This window comes from Mustelus asterias, chromosome 22 (genome assembly GCF_964213995.1).
Source record: "Mustelus asterias chromosome 22, sMusAst1.hap1.1, whole genome shotgun sequence".
Taxonomy (NCBI): domain Eukaryota; kingdom Metazoa; phylum Chordata; class Chondrichthyes; order Carcharhiniformes; family Triakidae; genus Mustelus; species Mustelus asterias.
In genome coordinates this window covers 24,316,720-24,333,032 of record NC_135822.1, presented here as the reverse complement: position 1 = coordinate 24,333,032, position 16,313 = coordinate 24,316,720, and the positions used below count along the sequence as shown (strand labels likewise).

Below are 16,313 nucleotides of genomic sequence, written 5' to 3'. Positions count from 1 at the left end.
TGGAAGAAATTACCAGAATTAGATCCAGTGTGCAGCTGGTGACTACTACATTCCATAGTCCCCTATCTGTCATAGAAAATAAATATTTTCTTTATCCCTGTAAATCTTACCTCGTGGAGTGGGAAGGCAGAAGAAAAGATTTTTTCATTTAGCAAGCGATCAATCCCAATTTCTGCTCTTTTCCTTTTCCCGTACACAGTTGTGGCTAGAATTTCATATACCTGAAACATAGCAAGGTCCAGTCACTCACTAAACATACATTCACATCACAGCCCACAACAATTCTCCTACTCAATGTCCCACCGACATCTCAATGAAGCCTTCTCAAATATTCCCACCAAATATCCACAGTCACGATTTTCAAGTTTGCTGACGACACCACCGTAGTGGGCTGGATCTCAAACAATGACGAGACAGAGTACAGGAATGAGATAGAGAATCTGGTGAACTGGTGCGTTGACAATAATCTCTCCCTCGATGTCAACAAAACGAAGCAGATTGTTATTGACTTCAGGAAGCATAGGGAAAATGCCCCTGTCTACACCAACGGGGACGAAGTAGAAAGAGTCGAGAGCCTCAAGTTTTTAGGTGTCCAGATCGCCAATAACCTGTCCTGGTCCCCCCCATGCTGGCACTATAGTTAAGAAAGCCTACCAACGCCTCTACTTTCTCAGAAGGAAATTTGGCATGTCAGCTACAATTCTCACCAACTTTTACAGATGCACCATAAAAAGCATTCTTTCTGGTTGTATCACAGCTTGTTATGGCTACTGCTCTGCCCAAGACCACAAGAAACTACAAAAGTTTGTGAAGGTAGCCCAATCCATCACACAAACCAGCCTCCCATCCATTGACTCTGTCTACACTTCCTGCAGCCTCGGCAAAGCAGCCAGCATAATTAAGGATCCCACGCACCCTGGACATTCTCTCTTCCACCTTCTTCCTTCGGGAAAAAGATACAAAAGTCTGAGGTCACATACCAACTGACTCAAGAACAGCTTCTTCCCTGCTACCATCAGACTTTTGAAAAGACCTACCTCACACTAAGTTGATCTTTCTCTACACCCTAGCTGTAACACTACATTCTGCACCCTCTCCTTTCCTTCTCTATGAATGGTATACTTTGTCTGTATAGCGTGCAAGAAACAACACTTTTCACTTTATACTAATACGTGACAATAGTAAATCAAATCAAATCAAATCAAATCCCTTCCTAACATTCCAAGCAACCCTAAACAACTCTACCCTATCCAAGACCCCATTCAACACCCCGAAAAGACATTCTACCCAGGAGTACCACTTAAGCCCAACCCCAAACCACCATCTAATACTAACACACACATTACATCCACCCAATGCCAACCGCCTGCAGCGAATCATCACGTTTCCCAACCGCTCAATATCTAACCATTCCCTTTCACATCAACTCCATTCAAATCCCAAATCCCCCTTATCTGCACACTTCAATCTCTCACTCTCTTTTACCAGCTCCTCCAACCAACTCAATAATGCGATGCCACTTAACACCCATGATCTGGCCTCCGCTATCAGTCCTACTTATCCGTAAGTTATTCTACCCTGAGCTGAAACAAATTTCACACAGGAATACAGTGGCTTCATGTACTTGTGCACACACTGTATAGACAAAAAGAAATGCTTCCTTAGGAACAAAAGGTCTAGGGGTTCATCCTTTTTAATGGATCAATCTTACCTACCCACTTTCTCACGATCTATCAGTTCTTTCGCTCTCTACAGATCTAACTTTCCCTGGCAAATTATTACACAACTCAACATCCTTGCGCAAGTTGCAGAATGTCAGGCTCCACATCCAATATAGGGTGTTATAGGAGGTACAGAGGAAAGTAACAAAGACAATTCTAGAATTTACGTTATATGGAGTTTGTACAGGAAGTTAAGAATGAGAACAGAAACATCAGAGGCACACAGAAGCTCAGTCAGTGGCAATGAAAGAAAGACAATGTTTATGTTGCTTTGGACTGGAAATTCCTTCAGACATATTGCTGGGTCTGAAGTGGGCTTACACATGGAACCCACAATCCAGTCAAGAGGCCCAAGGCTGGCCTGAAATTAAGTCTCTGTCCTTGTTAATATTATTTGTGCAAGCTGCCAGAATCCTGGGCATTGTAAGGAAAGGACAAAGAGGTGGTACACCAATGGAGGTTGGGAGTACTGGGAAATTGGGGCACCACTTTTGTTCTTCCTGGTCCAACAATAATGATTACAAAAACAAAAATTACCAGTCACTAAAGAATCCCGATTGGAGAAAGCTCAGCTCATTGCTATCCAATTTTGGCATGGGGTAGAAATGTTGAGGTGGCCACAATGAAAAGGGCAAACAAAGGCATCGGGAAAAGAACTCAAATAAATAAGTGCTCGAGGCAGGTGAATACAGATGGCTTCATGAGACAATTGATACCTTTCTAGATAGAAAAGGATAAATAGACAGATGTGGTAAAAAGGTAGAATTCATCTGTTAAATGAAAAGGACAAACAAAGGTGCACCAGGAAAAGAACTCAAATAAATAAGTGCCCAAGGCAGGTGAATACAGATGGCTTCAAGAGACAATTGATACCTTTCTAGATAGAAAAGGATAGATAGACAGGTGTGGTTAAAAAGGTAGAATTCATCTGTTAAATTATTGGGGCTACTGGCCTTGTCAGAGTCCCAAAAATGTTTGTGTTGTCAAAACACACATGCACGCACACATGCACACACTTGTGTCATTGCACATTAACATTCACATATTGTTAAACAAGACTTACAATCTGATGCCGCTGTGTATTAGTAAAGTATGTCCCATGATTATTGCTTCCCAAAAACCTATAACAACAAACAGAAAAGGTCATTTTTGTCTTGAAGTGCTATATGTAACCAAAGTCAGAACAAGGGCATTGAAGCCACCAATTCAAATTGGCTTTCATGACACTCTCTACTTCATAGGAACCATCTTGTGGAGATATGGGGGAAAATGGTGGAAAACGGGACTTCGATGCAGTCCGGAAGCACAGATCACATTGTTGGCTTAGAGTTGGTGTTTGTTTCCAATCATTAAGCAGTACCATCCTAAAACATAGTGGAAAACATAGACCCATAGAACCCTACTGTGCAGAAGGAGGCCATCCGGCTCATCGAGTCTGCACCAACCTCAATCTCACCCAGCCCCTATCCCCATGCATTTACTCTAGCTCATCCCCCTGACACTAAGGGGCAATTTAGCATGGCCAATCCACCTAACCCGCACATCTTTGAACTGTGGGAGGAAACCGGAGCACCCGGAGGAAACCCACGCAGACACGGGGTGAATGTGCAAACTCCAAACAGACAGTGATCCAAGCCGGGAATCGAACCTGGGTCCCTGGTGCCGTGAGGCAGCAGTGTTGACCACTGTGCCACCAAGTCATAAACATCCTCAAGACTGCAGCATCCAAAGAGATCAGAGTTCTTTTTCCCTCAGTTCATGAAGCCTTCAAACTTGTGCATAATCTGACAAGTATACGTCCTAGTCCTCTTTTCCTCTCACACACTTGGGACTACTCCTCATTCTACTACCTTCCTCATTCTGACTCTCACTTTAGGGAGCATGATTTACACCCTGTGGTGCATGGCTGCCAGTGAGCACACACTTTGTCAAAGCTACCAAAAGATTTTTTTTGTCACTGTGTAATAGGATGCTTGAAGGCTGAAAAACTAGCCTAAACAAACTAGCTTAAACAATCCAAGGCTGCAAGAACTTTCATAATGAATAAAAATTTTAAATAGTTGGATAGACAGGACCAATTTCCCTTAGCAGGGAGGTCAGTAAGCAGGGGGCATAGATCTAGAGTAATTGTTAGGAAGATTTGAGGAGATTGTTAGTCTCCCAGAGGGTTTTGGGGGTCTGGAACTCACTGCTTTAAAAAGTGGTGGAGACAGAAACTCTCTTCACATTTAAGAAGAATTTAGACATGTACTTGAGCTGTCATAACCTACACGACTATGGATCAAGAGCTGGAAAGTGGGATTAGGGCAGGATAGCTCTTCTTCAGCTAGCACAAACAAAATGAGCAGAATGGTCTCCTTCTATGTCATGAATGTCTATGATTCCACTCCCAAATCTTTATCAAGGCTGCTCTGGAATCCATCACTCATGTCAATGTATCAGCAATGGCATTCTTTGGCGATTACATTGCTACGCCAATTTCATTCTTAAACACAGGTGATAATCATTGGCTCAATCTCTATAAGAGTATACGTGGACACAGTGAGCGAGGGAAGGAAGGAAGGTGGGTGGGGAAGAAGGTTATAAGGGAGGAAGGAAGGTGGGAGGGGAGGAAAGTGGGAGGGGAGGGAGGAAGGTGAGAAGGGGATGAAGGTGGGAAGGGGAGGGAGGAAGGTGGGGAGGGAGGAAGGTGGGAAGGGAGGGAGGAAGGTGGGAAGGGAGGGAGGAAGGTGGGAGGGAGAGGGAGGTGGGAAGGAAGGATGGAAGGAAGGAAGGAGAGAGAGAGAGAGAGAGACTGTTGCTATGCTGAGCTGTTCTGAGAATAAACTTGCTGAAGGTAAGAGATGCTTCGGATTTATTTCTTGGGTCACTGTCTGTGCAGACTCTGCACGTTCTCCCCGTGTCTGCGTGGGTTTCCTCCGGGTGCTCCGATTTCCTCCCACAATCTGAAAGATGTGCTGGTTAGGTGCATTGGCCATGCTAAAATCTCCCTCAGTGTATCCAAACAGGTGCCGGAGTGTGGCGACTAGGGGACTTTCACAGTAACTTCATTGCAGTGTTAATGTAAGCCTACTTGTGACTGATAAAGAACAAAGAACAAAGAACAGTGCAGCACAGGAACAGGCCCTTCGGCCCTCCAAGCCCGTGCCGCTCCCTGGTCCAAACTAGACCATTCTTTTGTATCCCTCCATTCCCACTCCGTTCATATGGCTGTCTAGATAAGTCTTAAACGTTCCCAGTGTGTCCGCCTCCACCACCTTGCCTGGCAGCGCATTCCAGGCCCCCCACCACCCTCTGTGTAAAATATGTCCTTCTGATATCTGTGTTAAACCTCCCCCCCTTCACCTTGAACCTATGACCCCTCGTGAACGTCACCACCAACCTGGGGAAAAGCTTCCCACCGTTCACCCTATCTATGCCTTTCATAATTTTATACACCTCTATTAAGTCTCCCCTCATCCTCCGTCTTTCCAGGGAGAACAACCCCAGTTTACCCAATCTCTCCTCATAACTAAGCCCCTCCATACCAGGCAACATCCTGGTAAACCTCCTCTGTACTCTCTCCAAAGCCTCCACGTCCTTCTGGTAGTGTGGCGACCAGAACTGGACGCAGTATTCCAAATAAATAAACTTAACTTAACCATACACAATTGTTGGAAATAACAACTAAGATATCAATGAGTGTGCCTGGATTAGTTCAGTCTCTAGGAGAAAAGCTCCACTTGGAGGTAATGCCCCATTTGGTTTTTCTCCACGGTAGCCTAGCCGAGGTCAGCAGCTCATTACAAGCACAAGTTTCAAATCCAAGTATGGCTCTGTGGGGGTTCCCACATATTCACTATGAAAAGGGGCACATCAGCATTTTAGAATTGAGGCCTATCAGAATAATAATCTCAAGGACTCACTCTCCCTAAAAATGGAAGTAGAGTTATACTGACAGTTCCTTGACTGGTGAGAAATCTCGGTCATCATATCTCCTGCTGCAAGTAAATTAATTAATTCCATCCCACCGTTATTCATGATGTTTACCCTCCTCCAGCTTCCCAAGTAGAGGTTCCATGATACACAGAGGCACCAACATATCAGTAACTTCCCTTGGAGGGGGAAACAAAGGAGCAATCCCAATCCCCTGCTGCGATTACTTACTTATCCAGCTTGGATTTGCGGAAAGGACAGGTATAGTAATCCACTGGCCTGTTGGGGATATACTCAGTCATGATGTTGGGGATATTAAGTTTCCTCAGGGCTGTCTCAGACGCATTCAGACAAGGATTGGGCTGTGCCTGCGAGTAACATGAAAAATACTGAGCTAGTGACTCAGCAGAGATGCACACACAAAACAAACACAATGCTGGATAACTGAAACAAGCCAAACAAACAAGTGACTGCCAAAAAACAGCCAGAGGTAGCCAGCACACAGAGAGCAAATTTGGAGTGATGTAGACAGACTGCGGATTCGGAGAGTAGGGGAACGACCCCATCTATTTTATATTTTTTTTATTCATTCATGGGAAATGGGCGTCGCTGGCTGGCCAGCATTTATTGCCTATCCCTTGTTGCCCTTGGAAAGCAGTTGAGAGTCAACCACATTGCTGTGGCTCTGGGGTTACATGTAGGCCAGACCAGGTAAGGACGGCAGATTTCCTTCCCTAAAGGGACATTAGTGAACCGACAGTTTTTCCGACAATCGATTTCATGGTCATCAGTAGATTCTTAATTCCAGATATTGTTTTATTGAATTTAAGTTCCACCATCTGCCGTGGTGGGATTCGAACCCGGGTCCCCAGAACATTAGATCAGTTTCTGGATTGATAGTCCAGCAATAATACCACTAGGCCATTACCTCCCCATCGCCACTGCTGAGTGGGAAGAGGTAAGTGAAGAAAGCAACAGATTTAAACACCCCTTTCTGCTGTTTTTAGCAGGCTTGTTAATGAATTGGCGTAAATTGCTCTATTTGTAAGATCAGCAATCTCAGCTTCAGTCGTGAGTAAAGGAAGCACTTTCCAATGTAAATGGATGATTTTGCGATCTCTTTGCACTCTTATAAAATGTGTCTGTGAAATGTTGGTGATTGAAAGTTTTCTGTGATATTAAAGTACTCTACGGACCTGCAGAGGAGCCCTCATGTACAACTCTTCCGCATAATAGACCAGCACATCCCAGGGGGCGCTCAGCTTCAGGTAATGGATGCTTTTCTTCTCACTGACAGTAATATCCTAGGAAACAATTGCATGAGAAACCAATAGGTTATTTACTGCATGGATAAGGCATATAAAACATCTTGCATAGTGTTCCCTAACTCAGACATCCATCACACACACACACACAGCTTTCACACTGCTGCCAAATGGGTGTCACACAACGCAAACTGTTACACACCCAGGGGCAAGAATTCAGGTAATACACAGCATAAGGGTAAAGTCACCGATTTACATTCCAATGGGGAGCCACACTCAGAATCACTAAATAGAATAACTGAATCTTATAGCAAAAAAGGAGGCCATTCAGCCCTTTGTGTCTATGTAGCTCTTTGAAAGAGCTATCCAACTTAGTTCCATGACCCTGCTTTTCCCTTTCTTCCCTTAAATGAGTCAAACTGCCTTTTGAAAATGACAATGGAATCAGATTCCACCACACTTTGAGGTAGTGCCTCCCCTCTCTGTGTTAAGAAATTTCTCATTTCCCCTCTAGTTGTTTTGATGGGCCTGGGTAAGATGCTCGTTCAGAAAGACGGTGCAGACTCAATGGGCTGAATGGCCTCCTTCTGCACTGTAGGGATTCTATGAATCCTCTCCCAGCGATGTTGCACTCCTATCCTGAAGCGTGGTGGTGCTGAGGTAAGTTTGCTTTCTTCCCTATTGAGAGATCAGCTACTTCTGCTTTTGGGAACAGATTTTGTTTTAAATCAGGGGGTATTCCTTCAGCTGCTTGAAATCAAAAAGTGACTCAGACTCGGTCCTTTGGCTGTACAACCCAGAACTGGAGTATTGCTGCTCATCATAGGACACCCACAGTGAAGAAGGAGGCCATTCAGCCCATCGAGTCTGCACCAACTTTCTGAAAGAGCAGATTACCCAGGACCCCCGCATCCCCCATATCCCTATAACTCCGTGCATTTAGCATGGCCAATCCACCTAACTGGCACATCTTTGGATTGTGGAAGGAAACTGGAACACCCGGAGGAAACCCACGCAGACACGGGTAGAACGTGTAAACTCCACACAGTCAACCAAGGCCAGAATCGAACTCGGGTCGCTGGCGCTGTGAGGCAGCAGTGCTAACCACTGCTAATCTGCTGACACGGTACCATTTACTCCTGTGGGAACAGAATGTTACTGCTGGTTGGGTATTCTCTCACCTTCTCTAACAGGAGCCCCGCATTCACCAAATTCTTCATAAACTTGTCTCTCCACTTCTCATTATTGTTGTTCATTTTTGCCGTGTCTTTCTCTTCTTTTTCCATTTCCTGATACGTGCTCCTCATCTTCTGCTTCTTGGGCTTTTTCTTTTTGACTTCCCAAACCAGCACAAAATCTGAAATGAAGGACTTGATAGTGAGGGGCACGTTAAACATGCTCTCCTTGTCAGCTGACGAATGCAGACAGTGAGCTAGATATCAGTCGCAAGCCCACACTGCTGATCCATCTCGCCACAACTGCTAATCTGACTGTGCAAAGGAACACTTCGCAATGACTCTTCAGATCTTGGATTTACAGCCAACATTATCGACGAACATCTATTAACAGTGTTCCGACAGTCTTAACAATGATATTCCTGGGGATTTATTGACAGTATCCCGTGGAATTTACAAATCACATGCTTTGGGATTTACTGAATAAGACTATGGAATTTTGGGACTCCGTGCTGACACCCCAAGCTCAGTCAATGATAAGAATTTTTATTCCCACACCTTCCCATCTCATCCCCAAAGTTCTTAAGCCCTTGTTCATGCTTTTGTCGTCAACAAATTCAACTCTTCCAATATCCACCATGCCAGGCTCCACCCTCCATGAATAACTGATCCAGAGTTCCACTTTCACACAAAATTCCTCTGTCTGCTGACTCTGTCCTGGATGGCATGCCCCAGCACACATTGATTTCAATATCCTCATCTTTTTCTTCAGATCTCTGCAGGCTTATCCCTTCCACTTTTGCAACTTTCTTTTGATTTGATTTGATTTATTATTGTCACATGTATTAACATACAGTGAAAAGTATTGTTTCTTACGGGCTATACAGACAAAACATATCGTTCATAGAGAAGGGGAGAGTGCAGAATGTAGTGTAACAGTCATAGCTAGGGTGTAGAGAAAGATCAACTTAATGCAAGGTAAGTCCATTCAAAGGTCTGACAGCAGCAGGGAAGAAACTGTTCTTGAGTCGGTTGGTACTTGACCTCAGACTTTTCTATCTTTTGTATATTTTTCCCGACGGAGTAATCCATCCCTCCCTCCACTCTTCCACCTTTAGCCTACTGTGCAGTCACTGCTCCCTCAGCCACACCAGTAGCATTCAGCCTTTTGCCTACTTAGGGAACTCTCCCCAAACTCACCCCACCTTACAACATCTCTCTGCACCTTCAACATCCTCCTTTTAACTGACCTCTTTCACTGCATCTTGTATCACCTCTCCTAACCCCCTCCTACACTTGGGCCTGACTCCTACTTTTGAAGCACTATGAGAAGTTTTGAAAGCCATGTAAATATACATTGCTGCTTTGAACATCCAAGAGCTCCAGTTTGACTTGCTGTAGCAAACCAAGAAAGTTTTCACAGAACACCAAAGTGAATCCATTTGAACTGCGTCATATTCTAAGCCAGTATTGTTCTTTCCCTTCTGTGTATCAGATCTCTCGGAAATATCCAAAACAGCTTCAGATAGAATGATTTACTCTGAAGTGTCGTGTTGTATAGATAAAAATGGCAGTCATTTTGGACGCAGCAAGATCCCACAAACAGCAATAAGATGAATTCCTTGTTTGGAGGAGGAATGTTAGCCAGGACACTAGGAGAAATCCCTGCTTACAGTGCCATGAAATCTTTAACATCCATCTGAATAACTGAAACTGTCTCATCCAAAGAGGGCCACCACCGACAATGCAGCACTCCCTCAGTACAACATGGAGAGTGTCAGGCGAGATTACAATACGACATGGCTGGGTTATAATACAACATGAGTCATACAGTGCAGCAAAGGCCCTTCGGCCCATCGAGTCTGCACCAACAAATAACTACCACTGAACACTAATCCCATTTTCCAGCACTTGTCCCATATCTGTGAACGTTATGATATTTCAAGTGCTCATCCAAATATTTTTTTAAAGGTTTCCAGCCTCCACTATCTTCACAGGCGGTGCATTCCAGATTCTCACAGCCCTCTAAGAAAAACATTTTTTTCTCAAATCGTCTCTGAATCTCCTGCCCCTTACCCTAAAACTATGCCCCCTCATGATTGACCCCTCAACCAACGGGAACAGCTGCTCCCTACTCACCCTGAGCAAATTCCTCATAATCTTATACACCTCAATCATGTTCCCCTGCCCCCAGCCTTCTCTGCTCTAAAGAATACAAGCCTATATAATCTCTCCTTATAGCTCGAATGCTCCATCCCAGGCAACATCCTGGTGAACCTCTTCTGTACCCCTTTGGTTTACATGCCCAAGCCCCAGAGCGAGACTTCAATGCACACCCTTCGGAATTAAAAGCACTTCTAGCTGAGCCTAGGAGGCAGTGCAGTTTAGGCAAAGGTAAGGCAGTCAATGCAACTGCTTTATGCTTTCTATTTTGAAGTGTAGCTTCCTCATCTGTATTACAAGAGTTACTGCACTTCTTAATCCACTGGGTGTGAAACATTTAGAGATGTCTCTGAGATGTGATAAGTGCAAGATTGCTTTTATAAATGTGTGGTGAATTTCTGCAGGGGTTCTCCTGCTTATCCACTACATTCTTCCATGGTTTCAGTGGCTCTTCCCCCAAAATCACAGCGGACAAGGAGAGCTTGCGAGAAAATTCATCTGCCTGGCATAACCAACTGTGCATCAGCACACCCTGCTGGTCACAGGCAGCTCTCATTCTGGTAAACTCCATTTTCCTGAAAAAACTGGCAAACTGCTATTCCTTTCAGCCATGCACACTGACATTGAATGTACAGTATGCAAAACTACACCAACAATGCACACTGCCCCATGATACAATATGTATGGGGTTCAACCCCACAAACCCAGCCCGGACATGCTGGGGGCAATTCATATGGGGGCAAGCAGCACAGCGGGCAGGGAGACATAAGCGGTGGCCATTTCGCCGGCTCCCCCATGGACGCCATGGCCTCCACGCATCTCCGAGCCCCGGATTTCCCACCAGAAATCGGCGCAAAGTTGCTTTAAATATTTAAATCAGTATTTCCATCTGATTAGCGGGCCCGGGACTGACATCTCCAGGGCCGCTAGCCTCTCACCATCCCCCCGCCCCCCCGACCGCCAGGAGTGGTTCACTCCAGCAGGGTTGACAGTAGCTCCCCATTAAAATGGAGCTGGCAGCCCGACCCCACTGGAGTGAAGGGAGGCCATTGAGGCCCCCCCAGAATGTCCGGGGTAAGGGGGGTACCCTCTGGGCATTGCCAGGCAGCGCCAGCCTGGCACCCTGGCACTGCCCAAGGGGCAAAGTGACAATGCCCAGGGGGCACCTTAGCACTGCCTACCAGGCACTGGGCAGTGCCAAGGGGTGGGGCCTATTGGGGGCATGACATGTGGGGGAGATCGGTAAGGGTGGGGGGGAATCCCGCTGCCATTCTGCAGTTGGGAACAGTGGCAGAGGGAAGGAAAGGGCTGATTGGGGCTGGCCATCGGGGTGGGGGAGGGGTCGGGACTGCCATTGGGGAGGAAGGGGGGGGGGGAGGGTGGGGGAGTCAGAAGATCCGGACTGCTGGAGGGGGGGAGAGAGATCGAGGCAGGCTGCTGGGGGGAAGGGGGGTGTTGGTCGGGGCTTGCCTGGAGACATCCGGGAGGCCTGTGATTGGTGGGGAGGGGGGTGGTGGGAGGGTCTGACAGATCGGCACGTGCGCAGTGGCCCACTCAGCGCTATGCTGCCAGCCTCTTCAGCGGGAATAGACCTCGCCCTCAGATTTTCAGCGTGAATCTTGTTAGGGCACTCTGCAGTGCTCAGAGTGCGGGAGATTCATTTTGAAAATCCTGCTAAAAAAACCAGGGGGAGTCACTCCAGTTTTTACACCAATTTGGCGCTTAGAACTCTTTTGGGAGAATCCCGGCCACTCTCCTCCACCTTCTTGGTGCAAGATACAAAAGTCTGAGGTCACGTACCAACTGACTCAAGAAAAGCTTCTTCCTTGATGCCATCAGACTTTTGAGTGGACCAATTTTTTCACAGAGGGTGGTGAGTGTCTGGAACAAGCTGCCAGAGGTAGTAGTAGAGGCAGGTACAATTTTGGATTTTAAAATGCATTTAGACAGTTACATGAGTAAGATGACTATCGAGGGATATGGGCCAAATGCGGGCAATTGGGACTAGCTTAGTCATTAAAAAAAAGGCAGCATGGACAAGTTGGGCCAAAGGACCTGTTTCCATGCTGTAAACCTCTATGACTCTATCTTACATTTAAGTTGATCTTTCTCTACACCCTAGCTATGACTGTAACACTACATTCAGCACCCTCTCCTTTCCTTCTCCCCTATATACTCTATGAACAGTATGTTTTGTCTGTATAGTGCGCAAGAAACAGTACTTTTCACTGTATCCCAATACATGTGACAATAATAAATCAAATTAAAATCACCATGTTTTTGCTTCCATGATGGTAATGCAAAAAATTAGAGAACTAGGAAGCAAAGAGACAAATTAAATAAGTTGTGGTGGGGGCAGGAAGTGACACGTATGAATCAAGACATGGTGACAAACAGAACAGAGATTAAAGCAAAATACTGCAGGCGTTGGAATCTGAAACAAAATCAGAGAATGCTAGAAAAACTCAGCAGCTCTGGCAGCATCTGTAGGGAGAGAAGGCAGAGTTCACGTTTCGAGTCCATCTGACTCGTCAGAACTAAAAGAGAGGGAAAATGTGTTGGACATGATACTGCGTAAAAAGGGGCGGACCGGCTGGAACAGTGATTAGTGAGAGCTGGGAAAGTTTGCAACACAGACGTAGCAATCTGTGAGAACAAGTGACAGATGGCCCGGTGGGAGAGGGAGTAAGGGGCGGTTTTTCGCATTGAGACAAAAAATGCATGGGATATTAAAAAAGGGGTTGGGCTTTGTGGTGGCACAGTGGTTAGCACCGCTGCCTCACAGCCTCACCAGGTACCTGGGTTCGATTCCCGGCTTGGGTCACTGTCTGTGTAGAGTTTGCACATTCTCCTCGTGTCTGCGTGGGTTTCCTCTAGATGCTCGGGCCTCCTCCTACAGTCCAAAGATGTGCGGGTTAGATGGACTGGCCATGCTAAATTGCCCCTTGGTGTCAGGGGGACTAGCAGGGTAAATACATGGGGTTATGGGGATAGGGCCTGGGTGAAACTGTGATTGGTGCAGACTCAATGGACTGAGTGGCCTCCTTCTGCACTGTAGGATTCTATGATTCTACAAGCTGGAGGAGAAAGATCGCAGTCTAATGTTGTTGAACTCATTGTTGAGTCCTCAGGGTTGTAACGTGCCTAAACAGAAGATGCAATGCTGCTTCTCCAGTTTGTGTTGGGCTTCACTGGAGCATTGCAGCAGGCCAAGGATGGGCAAGTGGGCGTGGGAGCAAAATGCTGAGTTAAAATGGTAAGCACCAGGAAGGTTGGGGTTATGCTTGTGGGCCGAATGAAGTATTCCACAAAGCGGTCACCCAGTCTGCATTTAGTCTCCTCAATGTAGAGGAGACCAGATTGGGAGCAGCAAATATAGTGGATCAAATTAAAGGAGGTACAAGTAAAACGCTGCTTACCCTGAAAGAAGCATTTGGGGCCTTTGAATGGTGAGGAGGGAGGAGGTAAAGGGGCAGGAGTTGCACATTCTGCAATTGCAATGGAAGGTGCTGTGGGAAGGGGATGGGGAGTTACGCATGATGGAGGAGTGGATCAGGGTGTCATGGAGGGAACGATCGCTGCAGAATGCTGACGGGGGTTGGGGAAAGATGTATTTCATGCTGGAGTTGGCGGAATTGGCAGAGGCTGATCCTTTGAATGCGGAGGCCGGTGGGGGTGGAAAGTGAGGACAAGGGGAATCCTCTCATGGTCCTCGGAGGGAGGAGAAGCAGCGAGGGCAGACGTGTGGGAAATGGGTCGAACCAGGTTGAGTGCCCTGTTAACCATGGTGATTGGGGGGGGGGGGGGGGTAGCTGGAGAACCTCGGTTAAGGAAAAAGGCAGACCTGTCAGGAGTGCCATTTTCGAAGGTGGCATCATCAAAACAGATGGGCAAAAGCAGAGAAACTGGCAGAATGAGATGGAGTCTTTACAGGAAGTAGGCTGTGGAGGTGCTGTAGACGAGGTAGGTGTCAGTGGGTTTGTAATGAATACTGCTGGTCAGTCTGTCACTGGAGATGAAGACAGAGATCAAGGAAGGGAAGAGAAGTGTCAGAGACGGACCATATGAAGGTGAGCGAAGGGGTGGAAACTGGAAGCAAAATCTATACATTTTTCATGGTCTAGACAAGAACATGAAGCGGCACCAATACAGTCATCAATGTAATGGAAAAAGAGTTGTGGGATCAGCCCCGGGTATGACTGGAACAAGGAGTTTTCCACATAACCCACAAAATGGCAGGCATAACTGGGGCCTATGTGGTTACCCACAGACACACCTTTTATTTACAGAAAGTGCGACAAACTAAAGGAGAAATTACTTAGGGAAAGCGCAAGTTCAGCCAGGGAGAGGAGAGTGGGGCTGGATGGGGATTCAGGCCTCTGCTCAAGGAAGAAGCAGAGAGTCCTCAGACCTTCCTGGTAGGGGATGGAACGTTCATAGTGAAGAGGCGGCGTTTAGGGCCACGACCTGGAAATTGTTGATATGACGCAGGGCATCAGAGGAATCACGAACTTCGGTGGGAAGGGATTGAACAAGGAGAGAGTGGACGGAATCAAGACAGGAAGAAATGAGTTCTGTGGACCAGGAACAGGCTGTTACAATGGGTCTATCAGGGCAGCCTTGTTTGTGGATTTGGGAAGGGGGTAGAAGAGGGCTGTGCAGGATTGGGAGTCTATGAGGTTGGAGGCTGTGGGGGGAAGATGTCCAGAGGTGATGAGGTCAGTGACAATCTTGGAAACAATGGTTTGATGTTCAGTGGTGGAGTCATGGTCCAGGAAGAGAATAAAGAACAAAGAAAATTACAGCACAGGAACAGGCCCTTTGGCCCTCCAGGCCTGCACTGACCATGCTGCCCGACTGAACTAAAACCCTCTACCCTTCCGGGGACCATATCCCTCTATTCCCATCCTATTCATGTATTTGTCAAGGCGCCCCTTAAAAGTCACCATTGTATCTGCTTCCACGACCTCCCCCGGCAGTGAGTTCCAGGCACTCACCACCCTTTGAGTCAAAAACTTGCCTCGTACATCTCCTTTAAATCTTGCCCCTCACACCTTAAACCTATGCCCCCTAGCAATTGATTCTTCCACCCTGGGAAAAAGCTTCTGACTATCCATTCTGTCCATGCCTTTCATAATCTTGTAGACTTCTATCAGGTCGCCCCTCAACCTCCGTCGTTTCAGTGAGAACAAACCAAGTTTCTCCCAACCTCTCCTCAGAGCTAATGCCCTCCATACCAGGCAACATTCTGGTAAAGGTAGGAAGTAGGAGGAAGTGTCTGAGAGTTGGCGTTCAGCCTCTGCGAGGTAGAGGTCAGCACGCCAGTCAACGTGGCACCACCCTCGCCAGCAAGTTTGATCACGAGGTCAGGGTTGGACCTAAGAGAACGGAGTGCAGCAAGTTCAGAGGGAGACAGGTTGGAGTGGGTGAGAGGGGCAGGGGAATTGAGACAACCAATATTTCTGTTTGAGCAGAAATGAAGTTCTTACCAATTTTTGTTGTCCCGTTGCTGAAACAGTTCCCTCTGCACTCAGAGTTGTAACCATAGCCGGAATTAATATATGAGTCATCATTCTCAGCCCCCTACAACATAACAGCAAAGATGGAGTTAATTACTTAACACAGCAACAAATAAGGGCATGAAAATACAGATATCAACCCGTGAGAGTAGAGGTATTGAATTAATCAGTGAATGCTGGCAATTAACCAGTTACTTAATTAATGAAAACTGACATTAACCAGCAAAAGTGAGAAATAACCAGCAAGCAGAGGCATCTGGGGCTAAAGGGATCAAGGGATATGGAGGGGAAGGCAGGATATTGATTTTGATGATCAAAATGAATGACAGGGCAGGTTCAAAGGGCTGAATAGCCTACTCCAGCTTCTAGTTTCTATGCTTAAACAGAAAGCACCAGTATTAATCAGCAAACTTGTACACAAAGCACTGAATGCAGGCATTACCAATGGCATGCACAATGAAGTCAGATATTAATCATTAAAATCACAAAAGGCCAATACTCATCTGCACCTAAACTACCCAAATGCTTCATCAACTCACCTCAACCCAAACCCAT

At 46.3% G+C, this 16,313-nt stretch overlaps 1 protein-coding gene across 1 annotated transcript in view; it reads right to left on the bottom strand.

Moving 5' to 3' along the window:
- ano11 (anoctamin 11) overlaps window positions 1-16,313 on the bottom strand; it is a 60,224-nt gene that overhangs the window by 41,569 nt on the left and 2,342 nt on the right. Inside the window, exons 2-7 of the mRNA XM_078239755.1 lie at window positions 15,729-15,822; window positions 8,083-8,312; window positions 6,833-6,940; window positions 5,868-6,004; window positions 2,785-2,842; window positions 111-221 (exon numbers count right to left, since the gene is read on the bottom strand). Coding sequence (XP_078095881.1) covers window positions 111-221; window positions 2,785-2,842; window positions 5,868-6,004; window positions 6,833-6,940; window positions 8,083-8,312; window positions 15,729-15,822 — 738 coding nt within the window. The remainder of the gene's footprint in view (window positions 1-110; window positions 222-2,784; window positions 2,843-5,867; window positions 6,005-6,832; window positions 6,941-8,082; window positions 8,313-15,728; window positions 15,823-16,313) is intronic.